The sequence below is a fragment of the Mustela lutreola genome, chromosome 4 (assembly GCF_030435805.1).
Source record: "Mustela lutreola isolate mMusLut2 chromosome 4, mMusLut2.pri, whole genome shotgun sequence".
Lineage (NCBI taxonomy): Eukaryota > Metazoa > Chordata > Mammalia > Carnivora > Mustelidae > Mustela > Mustela lutreola.
Window position 1 is genome coordinate 100144546 of NC_081293.1, and position 14441 is coordinate 100158986.

Consider the following 14441-nt stretch of genomic DNA (forward strand, 5'->3'; position numbering starts at 1 on the left):
TCTATCTTTTGTTCAACATTATATTATAGCTATATATATACACCAAACATAAATTATTATAATTTAGAAAGTTATAAACTATTCTATCATATACATTTACTACAATGTACCTAGCCTATTGTTGACATTTAGGTTAGGATATTGATTACAGTACACTTCAGAATGGAGTTACTGGCTCAAAGATCTAGAAGTTTTAAGGATCTGAGACAGTTACTGTGGCTGGATTCTGGCTTAGGTAGGCCTTCTTAGAGAAGTACCTCTTCCTGGTTTGATACTCAAATTTGCCTGTCCATAAGTTTTGTTAGTACATGAAATGATTGATTCTTAAGAATTGAACTATTCTAAGGTATTATGGAAATTAGAAGCACTACATGGAGGTACGGAGGTCATTAGTGCTGTTTGTCAAATATTTCTGCTTCCCGCCTCCCAGACACATTATAGGATCCTAAGTCCTCCCTGTAGTTGGCTGAGCCATGTGTCTAGTCTTGATGAGGAGTTGGGTTTGGAAATGAACACTTATTTGCAGGGACAAGACCCCCCAGAGTCCCCTTTCCTCTGTCACTGTGGCTGGCAACTTTTGAGAAGGTGTCTGCTCATCAGACTGGCTCCTTGAGTGGTCGCTAGCAGAGCCCTCAGCCAGCCCTCAATGGCAGTGTGAACAAGGAACAAAACTTTACCATCAAAAGTCACTGAAACTTGAAATTTGGTTGTTACTGCAGCATGACTTAGCCTGTTGTCATGGTACAAAGGAGACTTTAACATTAGTGTATTTAACGTACTTAATCTCTGTAATTAGAAATCAACAAAAGTTAAAAGATTGCTATTAGAAATTAATCACGGTAAAAGGAAATAATTATATATTTCAGCTATTATACAACCCTTGATTAAGGGTACTGTGATGTTCAATATTATTAATACTCCCTTCTCCCAGGTAGTCTGAGCTAGGCAATGCCAACATGTACCTTCTCCTTTTCTGCACTTTTTGTTTATTAAGTTTTTATTTTAATTCCAGTATGGTTAACATACAGTGTTATATTATTTTGGGGTGTGCAGTATAGTGAATCAACAGCTCTATAGATCACATGGTACTCATCATGGTTAAGTGCTTTCCTTAATTCCTAATACTTATTTCCCCCATCCTCCAACCCATCTCCCCTCTGGTAACCATCAGTTTGTTCTCTATAGTTAAGAATCTGTTTCTTGGTATGTCTCTGTTTTTTTAGTTATAGTTAAGAATCTGTTTCTGGTTTGTCTCTTTTTTTCACTTTGCTCGTTAGTTTTGTTTCTTAAATGCCACATATGAGTGAAGCCATATGTCTTTCTATGACTTATTTCACCTAGTGTTACACTCTTTAGCTTCATCCATGTTATTGTAAATGGCACGATTTCATTCTTTTTTTTAATCTTCTTTATCCATTCATCTACCAATGGACAGGTGGGCTGTTTCCATAATTTGGATATTGTAAATAATGCTGCAGTAAACATAAGGGTGGATATATCCTCTTGAATTAGTGTTTTGGGGGTTGGTTGGTTGGTTGGTTGGTTTTTGCATAAATACACAGTAGGGCCATTACTGGATTATAAGGTAGTTCTATTTTTTTAAAGATTTTATTTATTTATTTGACACACAGAGAGAGATTACAAGTAGGCAGAGAGGTAGGCAGAGGGGCGGGGGGAAGCAGGCTCCCTGCTGAGCAGAGAGCTTGATCCCAGGACCCTGAGATCATGGCCTGAGCCAAAGGCAGAGGCTTAACCCACTGAGCCACCCAGGCACCCAAGGTAGTTCTATTTTTAACTTCCAAGGAATCTCCATACTGTTTTCCACAGTGGCTCCACCAAGTTTGCATTCCCACCAATAGTACCCAAGTGTTCCTTTTTCTCCATGTCCTTGTCAATACTTGTTTCTTGTGCTGTTTATTTTAACCATTCTAATATGTGTGAGATGATATAGTGTAGTTTTGATTTGTACTTCCCTAATGATGAGTGGTGTTGAACGTCTTTTTGTGTGTCTGTTGGCCATCTGAATGTCTCCTTTGGAGAAATGTCAATCCATTTTTAATTGGATTATCTGGTTTTGGGGTGTTGTGTTTCATGAGTTCTTTATATATCTTGGATACTGACCCTTTATCAGAAATGTCATTTGCAAATATCTTCTCCCATTCTTAGGTTGCCTTTTAGTTTTGTGGACTGTTTCCTTTGCTGTGCAGAAGCCTTTTATTTTGGTGTAGTCCCAATAGTTTATTTTTGCTTTTATTTCCCTTGCCTCAGGAGACACATCTAGAAAAATGTTGCTATAGCTGATGTCAGAGAAATTACTATCAGCACTCTGTTCCAGGATTTTTATGGTTTTGGGTCTCACACTTATGTCTCTCATTCATTTTTTATTTATTTCTGTGAATGGTATAAGAAAGTGGTCCAGTTTCATTCTTTTACATGTAGCTGTCCAGTTTTCATACCACCATTTGTTGAAGAGACTGTCTTTTTCCCCCTGCATATTCTTTCCTCCTTCATCAAAGATTAATTGACCATATAATTGTGGGTTAATTTCTGGGTTTTCTATTCTGTTCCATTGATCTGTGTGTCTATTTTTGTGCCATACTGTTTTGATCACTACAGCTTTGTAGTATGACATGAAGTCTGGAGATAGTTCATCTTTAGTTTTGTTTTTCTTTTTAAGATTGCTGTGGCTATTCAGGGTCTTTTGTGGTTCCATACAAATTTTAGGATTGTTTGTTCCAGTTCTGTGAAAAATGCTATTGGTATTTTGATAGGGATTGTATTAAATCTGTAACTTGCTTTGGGTAATATAGACAGTTTAACAATATTTGTTCTTCCAATCCATAAGCATGGAATGTCTTTCCATTTTTTTGTGCCTTCTTCATTTTCTTCCATCAGTATGTTTTATACTTTTTAGAGTACAGATCTTTCACCTCTGTGGTTAAGTCCGTTTCTAGGTACTTGATTATTTTTTGGTGCAATTGTAAATGGGTTATTTTATTAATTTCTTTTTCTGCTGCTTTATTATTAATATATAGAGATGTAACAGTTTACTGTACATTTGTTTTGTATCCTGAGACTTTACTGAATTCATTTATCAGTTCTGGCAGTATTTTGGTGGTCTTTTGGATTGCTGTATAGAGCATCAAGTCCTCTGAAAATAATTTGCAAATAAGTTTGACTTCTTCTTTACCTACTTAGATGCCTTTTGTTCCTTTTTCTTATCTGGTGGCTATAGTTAGGACTCCAGTACTATGTTGAATAAAAGTAGTGAGAGTGGACACTTTGTTTTGTTCTTGACCTTCAGGGAAAAGCTCTCCATTTTCTCCATGAAGTATGATGTTCACTGAGAGCTTTTCATATACATTGAGGTATATACTGTCTAACCCTACTTTGTTGAGGGATTTTTATCATGAATAGATATTGTTCTTTGTCAAATGCTTTTTCTGCATCTATTGAAATGATCATATGGCTTTTGCCCTTTCTCTTAATGATATGAAATATCATTCTGATTGATTTGTTAATATTGAATCACCTTTGCATCCTGGGAATACATCCCACTTTATAGTGCTGAATGATTTTTTTTAATGTGTTGTTGGATTCAGTTTGCTGGAATTTTGCAACCTCAATGCCTATCAGCTCTTTTTTAAATGCTTGGTAGAATTCCCCTATATTCCCATCTGGTCCTGGACTTTTGTTTATTGGGAGTTTTTTGATTACTGATTCAGTTGCCTTCCTAGTAATTGGTCTGTTCAAATTTTCTGTTTCTTCCTGCTTCAATTTTGATAGGTTATCTTTCTGGGAATTTATCAGTTTCTTCCCGGTTGCCCAATTTGTTGCCATAAAATTTTTCATAGTATTTTCTTATAGTTGTTTATATTTCTGTGGTGTTTCTCTAATTTGTTATTTTGTTTGAGTCTTCTCTTTCTCTCTGTTTCTTTCTCTCTCTCTCTCTCTCTCTCTCATGAGTTTGGCTAGAGGTTTATCAATTGTATTTTTTTTATCCCAAAGAACCAGCTCCTAATTTCATTGATCTGTTCTATTGGTTTTTTGTTTTTTTTTTGTTTTTTTTTTTACTATTTATTTATTTATTTATTTATTTTAGTTTCTATACCATTTCTTTCTGCTCTAATCTTTATTTCCTTCCTTCTGCTGTCATTGAGTTTTATTTGATCTTCTTTTTCTAGCTCCTTTAGGTATAAAGTTAGGTTGTTTATTCTTTCTACACTTTTCATTGTTCACTATGCCACCTTCTGATGGTTACAATCTTTAATTGTTGCTGCCTTTGTTTTAAAAGTCATACAGTTATTTTAAAAATGAACAGTTTAGAATCAAATGAAAAAGATCTGCTTTCTCTCCTCTAGCCTACTAGCCTACTTAATTTAACTTACCTGTTTCTTTTTAATGACAACAGAGTTTTCTATTTCAAAGATTTACTATCCTTAATTTAACTGGCCATGCAGCGTTTAAAAAATGAACAGTTTAAGAATCAAATGCAAAAGATGTTTTCTCTCCTCCCTACTAACCTACTTCCTAAAGCTAAGTTTGGAGCCCACCCCTCGAGGTATTTTCTTTGCAGTTCCAAGTACAAATGAAATCCACTCTTGAATTGTTATACATCTTGCTTTTTTACTTTGTTTTTAAAGTATCTATTCATGTTGGTACATATTTACCTGTTTCTTTTTAGTGACAACAGAGTTTTTTATTTTAGAGATTTACTTTCCTTAGTTTAACTGGTTGCTGTTGATAGACATTTTTGGTCTTTTCAGTCTTTTGCTATTGTTAATTTGCACAAGTGTGCAAGTTAATCCAGAGGGAGAATTCCTAAAATTGGGATTCTGAGTTGCAGGGGATTTGCAGCTTAAATGCCAGTAAATCTTGCCAATTCCTTTCCCAAAGGTTGAATCAATTGAATGGGATTGTACATCAATAGTGTGAGATTTCTTTTTCCACTGTCAAGAATACAGGGTACTATGAAACATTTTAAATCTCTGCCATTATAATCAAGAAAAAGAGGTATTTTGTTATGGTTTAAAGTGCACTTCCTTAATTATAGATGACTTTATGCTTGTTCTTTCTTTAAATATGTTAATACCTTTAGTATAATGGGACCTAAGTGGATTCTTTCTCTTTAAGGTGAGCTGTTTTTATTCTTCGAGTCTTGGAGAATAGTCTTATTTTTTTTTTTAAGATTTTATTTATTTATTTGACAGACAGAGATCACAAGTAGGCAGAGAGGCAGGCAGAGAGAGAGGAGGAAAGCAGGCTTCCTGCTGAGCAGAGAGCCCGATGTGAGGCTCTATCCCAGGACCCTGAGATCATGACCTGAGCCGAAGGCAGAGGCTTAACCCACTGAGCCACCCAGGTGCCCCAAGAATAGTCTTATTTTTAAGCATCAAAAAAAGTGCCTCAGTGTAGTTATTATTCATTTACTGAATAAAGAGGGCTCATAGCATTTCTAAGACCTTGATATATATATATATTGCCACTGGGATGTTTTATAATGACTTCATCCAAGGCAGATGGGCTGGGAATTGGCTCTCAGTTAAAAACTGAGAGGTGAAAATAAAATAAAATAAATGAAAATATTTATTTTTATAATGATTTTTATAAAAATAAAGTTTATTTTTATAAAAATATAAATATTTATTTTATAAAAATTATAAAAAATAAAAATAAAATATTGTATTATTTATCAAAATAATAAAATATTATCTGATCAATAGCAAATAATATTGATGTGACATATTGTTTAATTACAGCAATTCAGCTTTGTGTCCTTGCCCACTGATGTACTGGAAATTGAAGTGAAGGACAAGTTTGCTAAGAGCCGCCCCATCATCAAGCGCTTCTTGGGAAAGCTGTCGATGCCCGTCCAAAGACTCCTGGAAAGACACGCCATAGGGTAAACCTGTGCCTGAGATCTCAGTATCACTAAGTCTTCAGTGAGCAGGCGAGGGGACACCTCCAAGCTGCAACAATGTAGTCTCGTGGGGACTCAGACTAAAATGGTGGTATTGAACTTCCTTGGCTTCTCCCATTAATTATCTTGCTCAAGACACAGCATTGAGTTACACCAACCTTTCCCTTTCTTCTTGTTTATGTACCACTGGATATTTCTGCAGAAGAGTAGAAAAATCCCAAGACATATATACTGAAAGGAGCCCTTCATGGGGTATTTTTCTATACAGCTAGAAATTAAAATTTATTTTGCTATTGAGATTATTTCTGCTTGTGTATAGAATTTAATCATTTGGGACATTTCTATAACAAGATGAAATGCTGGTTTACTAGCGTAGAGAGATTTAGAAGATGCTAGTATTTGTAGAAAATGCTAGATAGTATGTATGAAATTTTAAAAGCATGAATTCTCATGGACAACAGCAATTAGGTCACTTGCAGAATTCAGTTATATTTAAGAATGTTTCTCTTTGTATCTTTCATTTTCATGTCCTCTCATGATTTTTATTAAAACAGACTCTTAGCAGATGAGATATTTATATATAGTGTATATTTCCCTAGTTAACAACAACTATATTTGAAAATGCTAGGTAGAGTTCTTGGGACATAAATGTATGCTATGCTGTGCTGTGCCACTGCGGCCCTTAGAATGATATTGAAGGAATGAGGAGAATGTGCAGAATTTCCAACTGTCTTCATTTAAAGGTTTTTGGATTTTCAGGACTTTGGAATCACGAATGATTATCATAATTTAATTAGCGCATTGTAGCCTGTGTGCGTCCGCATGCGTACTGGCGTGCCATTAACTCTCAAGCCAAAGGGAGAGACATTTATGGAGCTACAGCCATGTCCTTGTGTCAGACACAGTGTTTGTGCTTTCTGTTTATGGTTGTGAGGATTAAACAAACAAACAAATGTACATTAAGAATGCAAAGCAGTCCCTGGCACATAGGGACTAAAAGACTCTAGATCATTCATTTTTTTTTAAAAATAGCGTAATTTTGGCTTGTAAAATAAAGGCAACTCAGAAGGCACCCTCATTTCCTTTGCCTATAACACCCCATCCCTAGGCTAGTTCTCCGCCTCCCCTGAGTCCTCTAGCTGGACCACCTCAGCTTCACGTGGGATAGCCGTGGCTTCCTTGAACTTTTTAGAGTAGTCCTGCCTTATGCCTCTAGCTGGATGTAAGCTATTTAAAGGCAGGCCTATGCATTACAAGCTCTGTATCAACTGTGACACTTTTCATGTGGCACAGGCTCCAAAAAATATTTGTTAATGAAGTGAGTGAGGAGCAGAAGAAAGAAAAGCCTGGAACAAATAGCAAACTTAATTTTTGTCTCACTGCCTGGTTGTCTTTAGGCATCCCCTGATTTCAACTAGGTTTTTGGGTTCAAGATCTCTTTCCTGTGGTCATAGTAGATTTGCTTCATAATATTGACCAAGATCCTTTCTAAATAAAGATTGTGGTTCATTGTGTTTTGCTCCCTATAATGCTTTATTTAATGGACCTCCTAGGAACCTCAAATGCTAAACTATGGCTGACCAAAGAAATATATTAACTCAGTGTATCATTGGGATATAGGCTGTTTCATAATGCTGGGGGTTTTTTTTTAATTTTTTTTTTTAATTTTCAGCATAACAGTATTCCTTGTTTTTGCACCACACCCAGTGTTCCATGCAATCTGTGCCCTCTCTAATACCCACCACCTGGTTCTCCCAACCTCCCACCCCCCGCCCCTTCAAACCCCTCAGATTGTTTTTCAGTATTTTCTAGAAACATTAAAATGCTACCAGTCAGCCATTTATCTTTCTATTTTAGCATGCCCAGTGAATAAATGGAGTGAATACAGAATCATTTGAGTAACAAACAGTTTAGGAATATGTCTTGTTATTATTAAACTGGATTTGTTGATTCTTGAATATCCAAAACAGTTACCTTTCCTATTGAAGCCAAGGTGGGGGGAGGGAAAAGCGCTCTGCTAAAGCTCCATTGCTGATGAAACTATGAAAGCAAAGTTTCACGTTGATTCCCCCTGGATAATTCTCTTGTTGGTAATCAAGAAATAGCCTTGAGTGGGCAGAGGGGAATATGCCAGACTCCAGGGCAGAGTTTCAGAGTCTGTATGTGGGACCGTGGAGTTAGCATAACTGGAAAGCAACCTACCAGTTTTGCTTCAGTCCGTCCTGCAGCAGGTCCCCTGTGGAAGCACTCCACAGCTATGCAGACCGCTCCAGTTACCATGACAGCATCCTTTCTTAGACAGTACGTATACAGACTCCAAGATATGCCTCTATTGCTGGCAATGTCCGTTGAGGGCACTGGAAAACGTCAGCCTGCACAGGAAAAGCAGGCAAAGATACCCATGTCTTTTTTGTTGTTATGGTTGTCTTTTGGGGGGTTTCTTGGCTTAGAACACAGGTTGGCAGCAAACTTTCTGTAAAGGGCCAAGTAGTAAATATTTTAGGCTTTGTGGACCATGTAGTCTCTGTTTCAACTATTTAACTCTGCCATTGTGGCATGAAAGCAGCACCAGACAATAAGTAAACTAATAAGCATGGCTGCATTCCAATAAAACTTCTATTCGAGGAACTGAAATTTGAATTTCAGACAATTTTCATGTGTCACAAAAATATTACTCTGCTTTTTTTCTGTTTTAAAATGTAAAAGGCTCAGAGCTCAGATGTTTAAAAAAAAAAAAAAATAGGTAGGGGGCCAGATTTGAGCCCTGGGCTACAGTTTCCTGACTCCTGCTGTAGAACATACAATAAGGATTTTCTTGAATTTTTTCACTGCTGTTGAGCAGATGTTTAGCTTCTGTCTGTCTTCTCTGCACCTGAGTGGATCATCGCCTCCTATTAGCAGGTCCTCCCTGGACTTACCCATCTCACCTACCAGCATAGACAGCATGCTGTCTAATCTTTAAGGAAAGGTACTGACCAGATTGTAATGATGCTTATTTCCTTCTAGGGATAGGGTGGTCAGCTATACACTGGGCCGCAGGCTTCCAACAGATCATGTGAGTGGACAGCTGCAATTCCGGTTTGAGATCACTTCCTCCATCCACCCAGGTATTTTTGGCATCAACTTCATGTCTTGTCCTAGCCTAGGGTTGGTGTGGTTCTTTTCTCTTAAAATACAATAACCATGGTTCTCTCCAGACATGTCCTAGGTTTTGTGGTTCTCTCCCTTCTCCATCTGAGACCCAGAAGGCAGTGATCTGTTCTGGAAGCCAGGTTGCTGTCCCCTTGATTGAGAGGCTCCTCTTCATTCTGGTGACCCAAAGGTAGAGGGTTAGACAGTGGAGGGGGAATTGACAATGAGCACGGGTATGGAGCCGTGTCTAATTTATCATTTTACTCCCAGCACCCACATAGGAGATGCTCAATAGATGCTTAATCATCGCATACATGAATGAATGAATGAATGAATGAGAAACATGAATGAATGTGATGCATATCACATTATTGAAGAACTATTATTGTACAATGGGTTTATCACAGGGGAAAATGAAAAACATAAATCAGACCGAAAACTTCAGAATCATCCAGTTTTCTGTTTGTCAAGCCAAAACACATTTCCAAACAAGAATGATGAGATGCCTCATAATTCTACTTTGGTGTTCTCCCACAACCCCCTTACTGAGTGTAGATCACGCTGAGAATTAGCCAGAATTAGTCCTTCTGGGCCACATTTATGAGTTGCTGTTAAAGCTAATGAGGCTTTGAAAACTCTTAAGTCTGTAGTTTTTCATGGCCCACTTGTCAAAGTCCAGTTGTGGTGGTCTGTGCCCAACAGATAATGCAGATTGTGAGAAAAGACCCTGACTGCTTTGTCCTTTCACACTCATCCTGAGAATGAAATGGACTCTTCCTTCACTGTAGCAGTAAAGATGGCCTCACGGCTCACCAGAGAGATCATTCATCTTCAGTGAGTGCATTGCACTAGTGCTCTTGAAATGGGAAGTTCACACCAGGCAGGCACCCAACAGAGCAAGCAGCTGGGAGAAGGTAGAAGTAAACAGTGCTTGCTGTTCCTTGAATGGTTGGTTGATGTGGAGACCTCGTTTATTTTCCATTGCAATAACCTGCAACAGGCTACAGAAGGACCCTGGTTGCTCCCATCAAGTAGTCATTTTCTGCTCTGTAGTTGCTAAGAACCTGGCTTTACCCATTCTGCCACCTGCTGGACCCCACAGAAGACACTCAGCAAACATCAGCCTTGCCTTAGGGCAAGGCCCTATAACCACCCTTCCACACACACCCCCCCCCACCCCCGCCAAGGGCTTCTGTACAGTCTTCCCTGAAGCAAACATTGTTGAGCTAGTTTTATAGGGTTTGGATATTTTAACCAAAACTATGAATTCCCTTGAAACAGAATTCTGAAAGATCACAACCGCAAATTGTCATTAACATACGGAGAACTCATTCTTAAAGAATTTTTTAGCAGAGCTTTGGCCTATGAGAAATCCTCATCAACGCCTCCATCCGATATCCTCATGCAGAAATCCTTTAGGATGGCTTACTGGGCCCGCAGAGTACACTAATGCACGAACCCCACTATGCCCTGGGAGAAATGACATTTTCTTCTCGCCCGCAGATGACGAGGAGATTTCCCTGAGCGCCGATCCCGAGTCCGCGGAAACTCAGGACAGCCCCATGAACAGCCTGGTGGCCAGCAGCCGCGGGGAGCCTGCGGGCGAGGCCCTGGAGCCTTCCGGGAGCTCGGAGCCCGAGCCGTCGAGCCAGGACGGTGCCGGCGACGCTGCCGGGAGCGAGAGCCTGGAGCCTGCCGAGCCGGTTGAGGAAGCGGCAGGTACCACCGAGGCAGGAGACGACGGCGCGGGCTCTGTGGGACCTGACGGGGCTGGGGAGCTTCTGGGCCCGGGGCGCGAGGACGCCGAGCCAGCCCTGAGTGCGGAAGAACTGGCCCAGCGGCTGGAGCTGGGGGGGGAGGCGCCCCCGCCGGGGCTGCTGGAGGACGGCGAAGCCCGGGGCAGCCCCGGGGAGCCGGAGGCGGAGGAAGCGGCCGCAGAGAGCCGCGCGGGGGGAGAGGAGAAGGAGCAGGCCGAGGAGGAGGAGGAGGGCGACCTGTCTGCCCTGGGGCAGGGGGAGGACAGGCTGCCGCTGCGGGCCTCCGTGAAGAGGAAAAGCAGGCCGTGCTCCCTGCCGGTGTCCGAGCTGGAGACGGTGATTGCGTCCGCGTGCGGGGACCCCGAGACCCCGCGGACACACTACATCCGCATCCACACCCTGCTGCACAGCATGCCCTCCGCCCAGGGGGGTGACGACGGCCCGGAGGAGGAGGCCACCCTCCAGGATGCCTCGGAGAAGGACGGGCTTAGCGAGGTGGACACGCTTGCCGCTGCGCCACCTCCCCTCGGGGAGGATGGAGAGGGACCCGAGGGGGCCACTCCAGACACGGCGACCCCGGGCCACTCCGGCTTGACCAACGGCGTCGTCCCGGATGGCGACTTGCTGCCCAGCACGGGGAGTGAGAGCGACTCGAGCCCCCGGCAGGGCGGGGACCACAGCTGCGAGGGCTGTGACACGTCCTGCTGCAGCCCGTCCTGCTACAGTTCCTCGTGCTACAGCACGTCCTGCTACAGCAGCTCCTGCTACAGCGCCTCCTGCTACAGCCCCTCCTGCTACAACGGCAGCAGGTTCGCCAGCCACACGCGCTTCTCCTCCGTGGACAGCGCCAAGATCTCCGAGAGCACTGTCTTCTCCTCGCAAGACGACGACGAGGAGGAGAACAGTGCGTTCGAGTCTGTGCCAGACTCGGTGCAGAGCCCGGAGCTTGACCCGGAGTCGGCCAACGGGGCCGGGCCGTGGCACGACGAGCTGGTCACCCCCGCCGGGAGCGTGGCAAGAACCGTGGAAGGTCTGGAGTCCCCCGTGGCAGGGCCAAGCAATCGGAGAGAAGGTTAGACCTCAAACCTGATCAGAGTGAGAATAGGACCACCAGGGGGACCCAGGTCTCACCAGCAAGGTTTCAAAACAAGTGAGAGATCAGTCTCAAATGGGGTTGCCGGGGCAATGTATGCCTGTCCTGTACATGTATGTGCGTGTGTATCTGTGTATGTAAGTATTCGTGACTGTGACTAGCAGACATCCACCACCTCTCAGATACACACCAAGAAGTACAACTAGTGCACTCATGTGAGTGTGCTCTAGTATGCGTGCCTGTCTGTTTTACCTAATCACTAGAACTGGTTAGTGTACATGTGATCCTTCTGGTCTTGACAATGACCAGAGCACCCTAGATAGTCTTGAATGATACAAGCAGAAAATATTCGGCAACATTCGGTGGGTAATGTATAAATATCTGCTGACTTCCCCAAACATACTGAAGATTAGCAATAAATGTTAATATAAATTGAAGAACATTGATTTTTACCTTTGCTTTAGAGTTTAACGTAGCCTATGTACATATGGAAATGTATAGCCTACATATATTTGTCATTATTTCTGTCTGTTCAGTTCTCGTTACTGTTTTTTTTTTACTATTATTCTATTTATTCAATCTAAAAATATAAACAGCTCACCCATTTCTCCCATTCCCACTCCTGCCTCTGGCAACCATCCATCTGTTGCCTGTTCTCTTGAAAACTACAAGACATTAATGAAAGAAATTGAAGAAGACACAAATAAATGGAAAGATCTTCCATGCTGATGGATTGGAAGAATCAATACTGTTAAATGTCCACACTGCCCAGAGCAGTATTACAAGATTGTGAGAATCCCTATGAAAATTCCAATGGCATTTTTCACAAAAATAGAACAATCCTATAATTTATATGGAACCATAAAAGACCCCAAATAGCCAAAAAAGTCTTGATAAAGGACGAAGCTGGAGGACTCACACTCAGATTTCAAACTACAAAGCTATAGTAACTAATTCTCGTTTTGTTTTTTTGTGTTGTTGTTGTTGTTTCTTGTTTGTTTTGTTTTAATTTGGCTATTTTGGCTAATGGGAGGGGGAAAAAAATCACGTGAATTCATAAGTCACCTCGTTTCAAGTGGGATTCTGATCCAAAAGCTGCCACCTTTAGTTTTAAAATATATTCTATATTTTAACCCAAAATGTTTGTTCTTAGTCATGCCTGTGGAATCTTCTATAAAATTAATTCTTTATCCAGATTTGGGAACCATCTTCCAGTCAATGACAGTGACATGGGGGAAATAATTCAAAGGTCACATGATATTATGAAATAATTCCATTGCTTTAAAGGAGAAAAATACAGATTCTGCTATTTTCCTGCTCTCCTGTTTACATTAGCCTCCAAATAGAGGTGGTAGTATTGTCTCTAGATTGTAAGCTCATCAAGGGCCAGAACCGTATTTTCTGTCTGATTGATTCTTAGCACGCAAACAAATGCTTGGCACCTATAAAATTTTATAGCAACCAAAGTGAGCATAAAAATTAATCTTGAGTATTCGACAATGCCCAGTTCTACATTTCAGAGAAAGATGGAGTGAGGGAAAATAGCACTTGGGATAAGGAGGAGTGTCAAGAGATTGGTCAAGAAAGAGAAACACAGGGAGGAAAACCACGGTGACATCCAATATGGAAAGGCAGGGCTGAGAATGGGATGGACAATTCCTCTCTTTAATGTGGATGTTTTGAGTTGCTCTGGGCCAGATGCTATGTGCTGAGCCCAGGAAGATGGACAACTGTCAGAGGTGTGAGAGGGGCTCAGTAATTACAACAGAATTAAAAATAATTATAGTATAAAGAGATCTGGGGATACACACGTAAGAGGCACAACTAGGAGCTGGCTGGGGTGTTTTAGTCCAGAGGTTGGCAAACCTTTTCTGTAAAGGACCCGATAACAAGTATTTTAGACTTTGTAGATCAAGAGGGCAGAATTAAGCTACTCTTCTTCCCAAAGGCTACTTTTTTTTTTTTTTTAACAGTTTTACACTTAAAAGTGTAATAACCATTCTTAGCTCAGAGCCACATAACAAGGCCAGAGTCATGGTCTGTCACCTGCTGTAGCCTGTGGTGTGTATTTTGACCACCATGTCAGGAGGTAATCATTACTTGAAAATTGGTTCAGTTTACAAAGACATGTTTTACCAAAAAACAGAACAAACACTCTCCATGCCCTTGACGGATGAACAGTCCAACTGGGAAACCTCCACCTTAACAGAAAGGACAGGAAAGTGTTTGGGGGCCATAGTGGACCTCTTGGCAGGGCAGTTTCGAAAGAAAATTGTGAATTTCTGAATTCTGCCGACTGTAAACTCAAAAATGGCTGAGAAGCACCTACAGGCTTTACTTTGGTGCCTGCTGGGGGCAACGCAAAGATTCCTGAGATGGCCAGTCCCATGACAGCTGGGCACAGGCTACATGAGCCTGCCCTGTCCCCTCTTGGTGGTGAGTCACTGTCCCTCACCAGCACATGCTCGAAGAAAGCAGGGCTTCGCCACCACCCGCCTGACTTTGGCACGTGTGCCCTGTTCTTCCACAAGAATCACTC

The 14441-nt window shown here is 41.3% G+C and overlaps 1 protein-coding gene across 4 annotated transcripts in view; it reads left to right on the top strand.

The window, feature by feature from the left end:
- Positions 1–14441, top strand: part of HECW1 (HECT, C2 and WW domain containing E3 ubiquitin protein ligase 1) — a 467220-nt gene that overhangs the window by 351699 nt on the left and 101080 nt on the right. For all 4 annotated transcript variants that reach the window (XM_059170590.1, XM_059170593.1, XM_059170591.1 and 1 more), the window contains 3 exons: positions 5760–5902; positions 8927–9027; positions 10556–11881. In XM_059170590.1, coding sequence (XP_059026573.1) covers positions 5760–5902; positions 8927–9027; positions 10556–11881 — 1570 coding nt within the window. The remainder of the gene's footprint in view (positions 1–5759; positions 5903–8926; positions 9028–10555; positions 11882–14441) is intronic.